Source organism: Enoplosus armatus, chromosome 1 (assembly GCF_043641665.1).
Source record: "Enoplosus armatus isolate fEnoArm2 chromosome 1, fEnoArm2.hap1, whole genome shotgun sequence".
Classification (NCBI taxonomy): domain Eukaryota; kingdom Metazoa; phylum Chordata; class Actinopteri; order Centrarchiformes; family Enoplosidae; genus Enoplosus; species Enoplosus armatus.
The window spans coordinates 21,945,589-21,958,068 of record NC_092180.1 but is presented as its reverse complement, the minus strand read 5'-3'; the positions used below and the strand labels follow the sequence as shown (position 1 = coordinate 21,958,068).

Here is a 12,480-nt window from a genome sequence, read left to right as displayed (position 1 = left end):
GTTTGCCGTCCCTGTTATCAGTCCAATCCACTGCGTAATTTGCGCACAAATACAGTTGAAGCTGGAATAGGCTCCTCTATAATTTGGTGAAAGGTGCTTTATCAAACAGGCTCCCATGTAGAATTGTTGGTAAGCGACTGACCTCTCAAATGGCAATAGATATAAATAGTGCATGCATGCATTGTAATTTGATATATTTGTCCAATCATGGATTCATAACTCACAATATATCCTTCTTAGATTTGGTGCCACCACACATACTGAATGAACAAATAGGAATATTTTCGTAATTAATTTTTCTGATAAACAACACACAAGGCATACTATCTTGAGAATAACAAAATGAAGTAAGACTAATGATCTTATGAGTAAACCCTTTCTGTTTGTTGTATTTCCTTGTCATTCCTGCGGGCTATATGGCTCAAATTTAAACAATTCTGTAATATCTATATATCTATAATATTATGTGTAATGGCCATTCAATCCCCCATCATTTCCATTTACCATATATATGTGAAAAGCACCTTCATTGAACAGTCTACAGGTATCCTGAATTCTGTGTTTATTCGATCTCAATGCCCAAAGTAGGAGCATGACAGTTTCATTGCAGATCCTTTTATTTCTGTAATAAATGTCAATATGGTCATGACAAAAACTCTAATTAGTCAAAGCTCATTTTGTCAATGGTCTTCTGGAGCCAGATGCTTGACAAAATGTCACTGATTGATAAATCCTACAAAACGGGAGTAAGTGGAGAAAGGATTCCAGGATTTGTATAAATGTAATGCTCAGTACATATCTTGGTCACAATGCTTAAAAAATGTATAATTTTCGATGATTGTTCTGTTCTTATAAAAAAATGAATATAAGCATATACTGTAGGTGGATTTTTAAAACTACTACATCTGTATCAGCCTCAAAAAGCCAGCGTTTGATTAACGCCATGTCCATCATCAAACACTTGGTGTTCAAATATATATATTTAAAAAACAAAAAACCCTGTTAACTTTTGAGAGATTTCAGCTCCGTTATATCAGTCTCAGTATCATTCAAGACAGGATCCATGTAGCACACACTCCTTGCAGACCTTTTAATTTTAGACAAAGAGAGACATAAAAGCCTGACTGCCATTCTAAACACACATCACAGAAATGAATGCTCAATAAATGCTCAACTGTCCTACATGTCAGAAATGCTATCAATATTTGACCTGAATGTAGAGCAAACATTTAAACCGTGAATCCACATGGCCACACACTTTAGCACATTCACCCTGGTTCTTAAAAATGTTTGACTTTGTATTACTGCTTTACCAAATATGAATTTTAAGACAATTATGCATAACACAATTTTTATCATATAATTATGACACAGCTGCTTAGGGACAATGTTGTAGTAGGGTACTGTGAGTGATGACAAATTGAATTCAGTTTATTGTGAAATTCTTTGAGAGCCACCATCCCTTTTCTTTCCTTCTGTCTTATGTCCTATCTTTGCTGTCTCTCTTGTTAGCGAAGTTGACAGCTGGATCTGTGAAGAAAAAAATAAAGTGGGGAGATCAGACTGCATGTTGACTAGGCAGACATCAAACAAAGCTGGACCAATAAATCGGCGAGGCCGATATATCGGCTGATTCTAGCTTAAAGCAGATATATTGGTATTGCTGTTGGTATTGCTTACATGTAACAAGAAATTGCAGAACTGAAATACCAAACTACAGGTTTGAGGTAATTTTAGAGTGTCATCTTTACATAGTTTGTCCACCAGACAGGAGATGGACAAGTTGATTTAACTGTAAAATGTCCCACTCAGTAGGAATCTTGGTCACCATACAAAAATAAAATACAAATCTAAGGGATCCATATCAAGTTTGTTCATGTTATGTTTTTACAGTATGTTATGGGCTTCTTATTACATGTAATCATATTTGTATATTTGCTACTTCATTGACGACTACATTAGAGTCACAGAGGAACACCTCTGTGGTTCTCAAAAATAAATACAAACTAAACTTTGAAAAAACCCATAGGTCATTTGAAGACATTCAAGGAGGATCTATCCAGCTGGAAACAAAAATATTCAGTTGTTTCCAAAGTTGGCAGCTGGTTGCTTGTTTTGTACACAAATATGAATGTAGAATATGTTAAAAATGTATTAAATGAACATGGTACTGCACTTAAGATGGAATTATGCTTCTCCGAAGATAAACGGAAACATCTCTGCGAAAGAAGGGTGTTATGGGTAGCCGTAGGTCGCAAAGGCTTGCAAAGAAACCAACGCGCACATCTTCCGAATCTCAACTATACGTGATGTGAGCAGGCAGGTTCTAAATAGAGATGAAAATAAACATAAACATACTACATACAAGTATAAAAGAAAACAGCCAAGCGGACAATCTTTGAGACCCCCGTGCACATTCACCTACGCGCAGCCCAGAGAAGCATAATTCCAGTTTAAGGACATGTCCCAGTGAACCATGCCAGTGAGCCAGAATTCACAATACCAGAGACCTGGAATTGGTACACCTACATGAAATGCAGCCATTTTCAATCAGCCATTATAATTAACAATGCTGAAACATCTATCAAGAGCCTTCAGGTCACAATGAGACAGTACCACGAACTATCAAACATCATTAGATTTTTGCTGGTACACCCTAAAGGTAGGTCCATGTTGCAAAATTGTTCCTGCAATAAGAGGGCTACTTATACTGTATCATCCATTACATATGCAAAAAAAATCATATAATCGATTATTTTGACAGATATTATGATTGCAATATGAGTCATGACTGCTAAAAAAAACCCCAAACGTGTTCCCTTACATCTGGAGAATATGATTTGTAGGCTGGGGCATCTCTGTAGCACCACAATGCTTCATTTATTATGGCATGTTGACACATTTTACCATTATCAAAAAATTGCAGCTCCTGCAACTGGGATATTGCACTTGGCCAAATTACGATTTTGATAATATTTTGATTAATTGTTCAGCCATATCATCCATACAATGTGTATTCCAGCATTCCTTGCACTGTCATGCACTCTTGCAAGACTTGTGTAGCACAGTACCAACCAGACCCCAAATTCTTTGTATAACTTCATGTCATCAGTACTTTAGTACATACAGTACTTCCATGTGCAAAATAGCTCTATGTTTGCTTACCTTTGTCTGGGTCAAACAGGAGTGTGCTCACGCCGCGTGCCAGCACATAGACAGGTTCCCTCACGCTCACTGTAAGTTAGCACGTCGGGTGATGGTTAGCCAGAAAAATAGCGACAATAAACTTGTTTAGCGTTACTGGAAATGGCCACCAGGCAGACGTGGAGGTTGAAACGCTATGGGCGTTTCGTTCCAGGCCATATAGAAACAAAGAGGAAGCCTTGGAAGGTAACTGACGTGTAGTATAGTTATTGAACTACATTACACTAGCTAGCTAAGATTAGCTAGGGTTTCTATTAAGCTATCGTTCGCATATATTTAGCGTTGCATAGTCTGAATATTACCTGCCATTTGTACCAATTAACCATTGCAGGTGTATTGGCTCATTATACTGTGCACACATATGAATTAAAACTCACTTCATACTAGCGTTAGCTTACCTGCTAGCTAGGATACTCACCTCAGTTTGTGCCTCTCATGTAACGCGGGTCATTACAGCCCATTGACCCCAATCATAGAGCAAAGTTACTTGGGATCTATTTTTTTCTGCATCATGAACCCCTGGCGTTATTTCAAAATCCAAAATTCAAAATTTCAAAGATTGTCTAACATCTTAACCCGCTGTTTAAAAGATATTTCCACAATCCTTAAAAGAAGAGAAAAAATGTTCCCTTCCTGCAAAATGAAAACTACTCTAACTCGGTGCTCTGATTAAAACTCAATTTTTATTCTAAAGATTGTAGCCCAAAGTGACACATGTCCTTGTACAAAAAAATATATGTTTTGTTATTATTGTTATTTCTACGCATATTAGTACTATTTTTCCATTAATATTATGATGCTTTGTTATTGTTATTTTCTTGTCATGCCCAAAAGAAAAAAAAACGGGACCAGCATGACATGACCAGACTAAATTCCTGTATTCTACTTGTACTTAATTGTTTCAACAACGTCCACTAAAGTTTATTGAAAAATACATTTCATCAATAGAAATCAATACATTTACTGTAAACATAACCACTGTTGTGCTGCATTCATTTAAAATAAGTCTTATAATACATTAGGTTTGCTACCCCAAATTATTCCTGGTTCAAAAGTACAAAAGTAAAGTGAGCAAAAAAACATTTTAGGATGTTGCCATTTGGATGTACAAGTAGATATTTTCAGTATTGTTTAATCTGTCTTTTTCATCAATCAACATCAAAGTGTATAAAATGTCTAAAATAAGAAATCCTTCTCAGTCATGTTATTAGAGATTAAATTGATGACCTGAAAAAGCTTATTTTGCCTGAGCAACAGTCATAAAACATAAAGATATTCAGTTAACTATGATGTGAAAAAGAGAAAATCAGCTTTTACTGCAGACAGCCTTCATTTGGGAAGCTGTAAAAAGGAATTTAGAGTCTTTCCAGTTTATGTTGCTGAGTATTCATGTTGACTGATAAGACCTTTGTTTGAAGCTTTACTCTCAAGTAAAACACAGTTCTGCAGTGATTCCCATCCCTGTTTTAAATTCAGTCTTGGTACTCACGTGGTGAATGTGAATATGAAAACAAAATACTCACATGCACTTGAAAACAGATCTCCAGTAATAGATGGGAAATTCAACAATAGCTTAATCAGAGTTATGTGAAAGGAATCCATATCTGTAAAACTATCAGTAGCAAAAAAGCTCAACATATATTACTGTACGTCATAATATATAGACCTGGAAGAAAACATAAACCTCAGTTGGTCTCCACAGTGCAAAAAAAGATGTCAGTTTTCAGAGTAGTGTATACACACATATATAGGCTATATATATTTATATATGTGTGTTTGTAATTTATATGTGTTGTGATTATGATAATGTAATCACCACAATGTAAGTTATTTTTAATATCTAGCATAGTCGTATATATGTGCTGAAATCATAGGCTTTTTTTTGTACAGCAGAAGGCATTTTTACTTCTCACAGTAGGAAAAGCACAGGTCTTACTAATAACATGAACGATGGCTCTGTTCTATTAAAGTGTTCCACTAAGCAACAGTGTGAGTGAGCCAACATACACAAAACCAGGACGCTGAAAACCTGTGCTTTTCCTGAAATGACATGTCAAAATGTCTTTGATGAAAAAGGCCTGTTGTACCTTTGGGTCTGTTGGCTGTGGGTCACACAGAGTGAGCAATGTCACTTTGGGCCTTTTGGACATTAATTAATAGTACTTTTTAGTTGCATTCCTTATTGACGTGCAGTATCTCCTCTTGGTCAAAGACACATGTTTCAAGTGGCTTTGTCTTTCATTAGCTGCATCAGACTCTAGATGGCAAGCTAGAGCAGTATATTTAGTGTGAGGACGTATAGATGGCCGTGGAACCAAAATCTACCTACATTATACAGTATACTGTGTGACAACTCTGAGAATAAATTCAAAGTATTTGTTTAAACTGAGTTTAGGTGCATTTACACTCCACCCATAGAACTCATTGCACTCACATTGAAGGGTGTAATATACAGTTCACAGCAATTGGTGAGCATGGAATTACAAGATTTTATCTGACTGATTCTGTAATAAAAAGTTATTATTCTAGACATTTATGATCTACATTGGCTAGTGCAACTTTTTAAGGAAAATGATATCAAGTACATGGTGATTTACCAAATAGGCTGCCAAATGGTGTGCTCAGAATCTCGTAGACAGAAAGAACAGTATAATTCAATGTTCATGAACTGCCTTGTTTACCTTCATTTGAAAAAAAACACATCTTTTTTAACTTAACACCCTCTAAAATGTATAGATAGATCCATCTATTGATCAGAAAAAACAAATCACTCACTATAACTTTGCACTGGCTAATATTGTCTTCTCTTCAACAGGTATTTGAGGCAAATGATAATAAGCCGGAAATTATCCTCACAATTGTGGAAGCTGGATACTTGCTGGTATTGCAAGGACAGGAAAGCTTGGTAAGATTGACTGTTTTTGTTTTGTGTTGTTTTGCTTTTCATGCATTGTCCCTTATGAGTTGCACACAACACCTGAAGATTAAGCCTTGTTTTCCAGACCCTGGTAGACTGTACGTTTAGATCCAGCCTCATGGGTATGCTTGTTGGTGGTGAGAAGGCCTATTTTTTTAGCGTGTTTCTTTACAGCTTTCTAAAACTTGTGATATGATTTAATACCATAGATTTGATTCACTTCATTGCTGATTCCAATTCTTCGAATTCACTTTCAATGAACTGTTTTAACTGTGAATCCTACCCTTCAGGAAAAAAAGGAAAGAAACATGCAAAAAATACCTATTGTGGGTATGATATGTTTTCTAAAAGATCAGTAATTATTGACTGAAATATGCTTGTGGTTCAAAACATCACAAGCAAAGGTTATTCAAATGTTGAAAAAAATGAAAATATGCTCTCTTTCAAGATAGACTTCCGTCTGTATCATGAATACAGAGAAATCATCAGTTTAAAAGTGGTGTAGCAGTTCTGTGGTTTACATCAATTAATTTTGATATTCACATACAGGCTTGCAGCTCATAAGACCTTGACATTTCGACTCTAGACTGCAGCAGGTGTCAGTGCATGAAGCACTGTATTGCATAGGTGTTGCAATGTACCTGTACTTGAAGCTCGGTAATTCAAAAAATAAATTGTGGCTATAGGGGAATTGCTTGAAATCATTTAAGGCTGCAGCTGCGATTGTCATGCTCTGACACTGGCAATCTGTAGTACGTCACAGTTGTTATTACTGGTTGCCCACCCCCATATGGCGGGAACATTGAATATGAATTCTATTAATTATTAGTAATGCTACTCCAAAATGACATTCCTGGATGGGACATGAATGCTATGCCACTTTTCTCAAAGATGTATCATGTTCCACTACACTGTAGCTTTTGTGTTTATTTGTATGCTTTATTTTTACCAAGAATTCTCTGTGAATATGAAGAAAAGAACAGTCATCTTTATGTTAATGTGGAGATGGTATAATTAAGTAGTATATAGTAGCATTTTTGAATTACACCTTTGACAAAATGGTTAAAGAAAAAGTGCACCATTCTCTCAGCAAATTTTCTGGGATGTAAATTTGTAACAGAAATCTGCTTTCCAGATAAAAGGCTTTGGGGAAGGCCATATGAAATATTCTGCTGAAGAGCTTGACATTTCTGCTCAAATCTGATGGGATTTAACTGGATTGTTTTGGTTGGGTCAAGCCAAATGTCCCTCAGAACTTTTTGGGTACAGGTTCAAAATCAGTTAAAGAATATTATTGGGAAAACTTTCAGTATCAGGCTCACATAAAGCTCAAACCCACTTCAGGCATGGTTCAGATTTTTATAAAAACATTTTACACGGTAGTCAAGTTGGGCGTGAATTTACATGCCTTGATTGAATTTCTATTTTATATGCCTCATAGAGCATGGACTTGACATTTGTTATCCTGTCCGTGCATTGGTTTGTTGCCAACCTTGGCACAGCAGAGTGACATGTACATCTTAATTTCACAAGTAGGCCAATACCAGTTGCGGACAATCAGGGCAAGGAATTACCACCACAAATAATGGTAAACACAGTGTGTTAAACCAACTTTATCAGCAGGTAACCCTTATCTACAGATGTGTTACACTGCAGAAGTCTGGTTAAGCATGTAAAATAGTAAAAGCAGAACATGAATATGGGGCTTTTACCAGTTATTGTGGCCTTTAGACATAAAAAGTTAACTTCCTGCCCTGCAGACAACAGAAATTTGAGGGACTACTCAATGTCTCATTAATGGAGTTCTGGCAGGTGACACAGCTATCTTGCTGCGCCAGGGTGCAGAGCCAGACAGATATTCAGGTCAGACTGCAGAGAGCTTTCACCGAGGATGATAGACTGGTCTATTATAGATTGGTGCAGTGAATGCTCAGGAACTTTCAATACAGAGCTTCGGCCTATAGGCTACATGGTAAGGTCTGAAGGAAACTTTTGGAATTGTCTTTGAACACATTTATTTGGTGTGTTGAAGAGAATCAAGGGGTTACTGAGGAGCTTCAGTGCTCTCTATAAATATGGACACTGCTGGCTTAACTGGCATCACCCATCAAAGTAAAATCAGTCATCTGTAAATGCATATGTATCTGGCATTCATTCACACTGAACATGGAACAGATGATGACAATTTAAAGGAAAAACCAACAAAGTGTTTTAGTAAACCGTTGGCCCACTACGAGCCACAAGAGCAGCCTCAGTGCTCCTTGGCATAGATAGTTTTTGGAACACTACTGGAGGTATGAAACACAAATAAATATTCCCTCATTTGGTGTTTTGATGAGCACTGTCTCATATGCCGGTCCAAAATCTCCCATAGTTTTTCTACTGGGTTGGGAGCTGGTGACTGTGAAGGCCGTAGAATATGATTCACATCATTTTCCTACTCATCACACCATTTAGTGACCTGCATGGAAACATCTGCATTTTTTACACACATTTATTCTGTTTGTTGTTGTTTTTTCATTAATGAATTGCAAACTGTACAGTTGGTCACTTAAGTGTGCATTTGAATACATTCATATCCAATAAGGTGTTTCCCTAATTGGTTTGTAATAAAGCATTTGAATATCAACAAAAAACAAGTGTATCCACAAATATCACAAGCCTGTTTTAATTACATATTCACTTATATGTTTATTTCCAGAATTTCCACAACAACTTTCTTTTCCAGAAATAGATTTTTTTGCACTATAGCCAGAGATACTTGATTGGTTTATTATTGCTAAATTACTAAGCACGATAGTCCTATCAGTTTCAAAAATGTGTATTATTAACATTGGATGTGAAATGATGGCGCTACAGTACACAAGAGCACCTACTCCCTGGTGCAGTGCCATTGTTCCAAGGAAAACCCTGTTGATATACCTGCCTTATTATTTTAAAATTCAAAACAAATGTATTTGTAAAGCACTTTTAACAAAATAGGCTGATCACAGTATTAGGCTATTGTATTTATCTGCTTGTTTGATTCCGTGTGTAAAAAAGCTTATCATAAGCCTCAAAGCTGAGGTTACTGAGTAAACAGAGACCCCTGCAGACAGATTTAGGTAACTATTTTTTCCCCAGTCAGCTTGATACAACCACAATACTCTCTTTTGTCCTTTAATTTCATCCAGTAATATTTGAGTGAATGGGTGGATATCAAGCTTCTTTTACTTGGCGTGGTTCAAAAGAACATTCTTAAAATTTACCAAAATGTTTTTTGTATATGTTATCCTTGAGTTAATGGAGCCCGTGGTTGAAACAGTGTCCTGTCCTTGCTGCTGAAGATGTGTATTCTCTTTTCTCAGGATACAATCCCTTTGCTCTGTGGCTCCGAGTTTCTCAAAGTACACCAGAAATCTGATAACCTGATGTTTCGATTTACCGTGGAGGTGAGTCGTGAGATGCATTGCAATCCGACGATGGTTGGTTTTTTTCTCAAGGTCTGTCCTAATACCTTAATTCCCTTTCAAGATCATTGTATTAATTACACTATAAAAAATTAAAAGGAAAACTAATAATACTTTTTTAATATACTGTTTATTCAGGTGCTGTGATGAACGGCCTCCTCATACTGAAATTATTATTATTTTCTGTTTCATCTTATTTTTCAGACATGAGTTGCCTGAACTTCAAATTTAACAGTCTCCTTGTTTACCAAACTCTTTCTTTTAACTTAATGAGATGCTGATTTCACAAAAGCAACATACAGTACAAACACAGGGTATGTTTTCATTGGCACAGTTTAGATTGACAGATACAGATTGAATGTTTTTGTGGATTTCTGCAGGGACAGAGCCGCATGATAAGGATGCAGTTTGATGGAAGTAGCAGGGCAGAGGCTATAAATGAGTGCTCAAGTGCTGTGGAAAAACTGATGGAGTACATGCCTGTTGCCACTCAGGATGATGCCCCACCGCCCTCCAATCAGTCCCCCACTGAGGTCTCTACACCAGTGATACAGGTTGGCTAATTTACAATTCAGTAAATAAAACCTCTGTATTGTAACAATACTGGCGCACATAGCAGATGTTTGTACATTTAAAATGTGTTGCCCATAGAATTCCTCAAAATAGGCCTATGACCTAAGTAGTAATTTGAAGGATAATTCAATTAAATTTATTTATATAATGCCAAATGATAACAGAAGTTATCTCACGGCACTTTTCATATAGAGCAGGTCTAGAACGTACTCTTTATAAAGTGAGTCTGGTTCGTGGCTGTACAGTATCAAAGAGGAACTGCTTTTTTCTTCCTGGCATAGTCTCTGTTTGGTAGAAATGAGACACTCATCTCCTATGTCACCATTTATTGCACAGTATTTTGTAAATTATATCAGCGTAATTTAAATTGCCATAATTAAAGTTATCATATAGTCATTACTCATTGCTTAATCAACAGTATTGTCACAATGCTATGGTCAGCTTCATGAACAGTGGCCATATTGTACTCACTAGATGGTGCTATACACAATACTGTCTTATTCTTAGAGGTGACACGACAGCTACAGTGGGTGGACTGAGATAGAGAATATACTGCACATTAGCCAATCACTGTACAATATGTGGTGTAGAATACAGTACACACACACACACACACACAGACAGGAATGTAGAACAATAATATAATTAATTTATAAATACAACCATCAAAGTGACCACTGAAGACATTAGTTCTTAATATTGTCGCCTTTAACAGTTGTTGATTATGAAAACAATTCTCTGTCCCAAACCTAAAAAACCAACAACAACAATATAACATGCCAGCAAAGCATTTAAGCTGTTGAAATTCACACTCTACGAATGACATACTGTATTGATGACATTGTTGGTGCTCTATTATTCAGTTTTCAGTAGTGACTTTTTATTTACTGTCAAACTTGAAAACACCTGAAGAGCAGAATGGTTAATTAGAAATTGGATTCTGAGTAAAACTCAGATGCAGTTGTCTGGCTTACAACATTTAACACAGAGGACTGAGAAAGGAATGGACTCTGTCATGGGTTTGAATGTGACCTTTAGCGAACAGAAACCCTGAAGGAGTTCACAGTGAAGATGAAAGGGCTTGGAGGGGTGGATATCTTTCAATTAGTAATGAAGCCATTGATTGGCCTCTTAACCCTGTGGTGTCGTGCCGCAGTCCTCAAATCTTATTTTCTTCTGTTGTGTGTAACCCTGTGTCAGCAGACTTGGCAGGGAAAGGCTGTGGGAGCTGAGCCTGATTTTGTCCAAGGATCATTGTCCATCAAGCGCCTTACACAGGTATTGATCTTTAACAGTGAGAGCTAGCAAATAACAAAATGTAACATCCATATCTGATACATATTAATTGTAATTTTGTGTTAAATTCAACTAATGAGCAGGGTGCTCAGTTAATTTACTTCCTTAAATTTTGAATGCTAACATAAGATACTCAATTAACTATTTCTTCTTTTTAAATTCACTGAAATATTTGTTGGACCTTCCACAGCACTTCTTGGGAGAGACTGCTGTGACTCTGCCTCAAGTATATCGCTATGGTTCTTTGCCACAACATGACTTGGAGCCCATTGTGCGCATTTGTCTGCTGGATCCCAGCTTTCATGCATTTGTGGAGAAGGTGGAGGGGGAGCTGAGGAAACTGCTTCAGGAGTGAAGAACAACAGCTGGAGGCAGAAAGGTCAAGTCAGTGTAATGTGCTTTTTCTTATACAGTTTGTGTAGGCAGTGCCTGGTGGTGGTGGAGTGTTCCTTGCTGTGCTGCCGATGTTGTTTGAAATGTTGTTACACATTAGTTGTTATGGTATATACCTCGAAGAGGATGCTTTGAATGGTATTGAATTCAGGTGGTTAGAGGAAGAACTTGCCAAAAAGAATTCTGCATTCATTTTCAAACTTTTTATTCAGAAAGAAATATTGGTCTCACTCATATGTTTGATCGTGGCTATATACTCTGGTCCCTCTGTTCCACCTTAATGCAGGTCCATTTCCACCGCAACACACATGGATACATTGTATTGAAAGAGGAGTCATGCAGCTACAGCAGTGAATTTTGCTATGCCAGCTTCCAAGTGATCCCACAATATTAAAGCTTCACTGAGTAAAACAAACTGCCCTCCATATATCTATTTAAGAATACATATTGCATAGGATTATAGCCATGCTATACAGTTAAAGAGAGAAAAAATAGAAAATAAAAATCAATAAATGAAATTGGGAAATATAAAAAAAATATTTTTTTTTTTACAGATTTCCTATCATTTGAACACTCATACTTCAACATATACAAGACACCTAAGTTACTCTGGAAAGAAAATAAAAATAATACACATATCATTTTTGT

General features: G+C 36.6%; 1 protein-coding gene across 1 annotated transcript; it reads left to right on the top strand.

The window, feature by feature from the left end:
- Positions 1-3,306: 3,306 nt before the first annotated feature.
- On the top strand, positions 3,307-11,794 carry rec114 (REC114 meiotic recombination protein). The gene is made up of 6 exons (XM_070910670.1): positions 3,307-3,390; positions 6,020-6,109; positions 9,469-9,552; positions 9,951-10,124; positions 11,344-11,421; positions 11,630-11,794. Exons 1-6 carry the CDS (start codon positions 3,307-3,309, stop codon positions 11,792-11,794), a joined length of 675 nt encoding a protein of 224 aa, XP_070766771.1.
- The last annotated feature ends 686 nt before the right edge of the window (positions 11,795-12,480 follow it).

What these genes read in the sequence shown, in the direction of transcription:
- rec114 (XM_070910670.1), top strand. Translation starts at nt 3,307, where the DNA reads ATGGCCACCAGGCAGACGTGGAGGTTGAAACGCTATGGGCGTTTCGTT. An exon ending in TGCAAGGACAGGAAAGCTTG is followed by an intron (nt 6,110 to 9,468) that starts GTAAGATTGACT and finishes CTCTTTTCTCAG; the next exon opens with GATACAATCCCTTTGCTCTG. An exon ending in TCTCTACACCAGTGATACAG is followed by an intron (nt 10,125 to 11,343) that starts GTTGGCTAATTT and finishes ACCCTGTGTCAG; the next exon opens with CAGACTTGGCAGGGAAAGGC.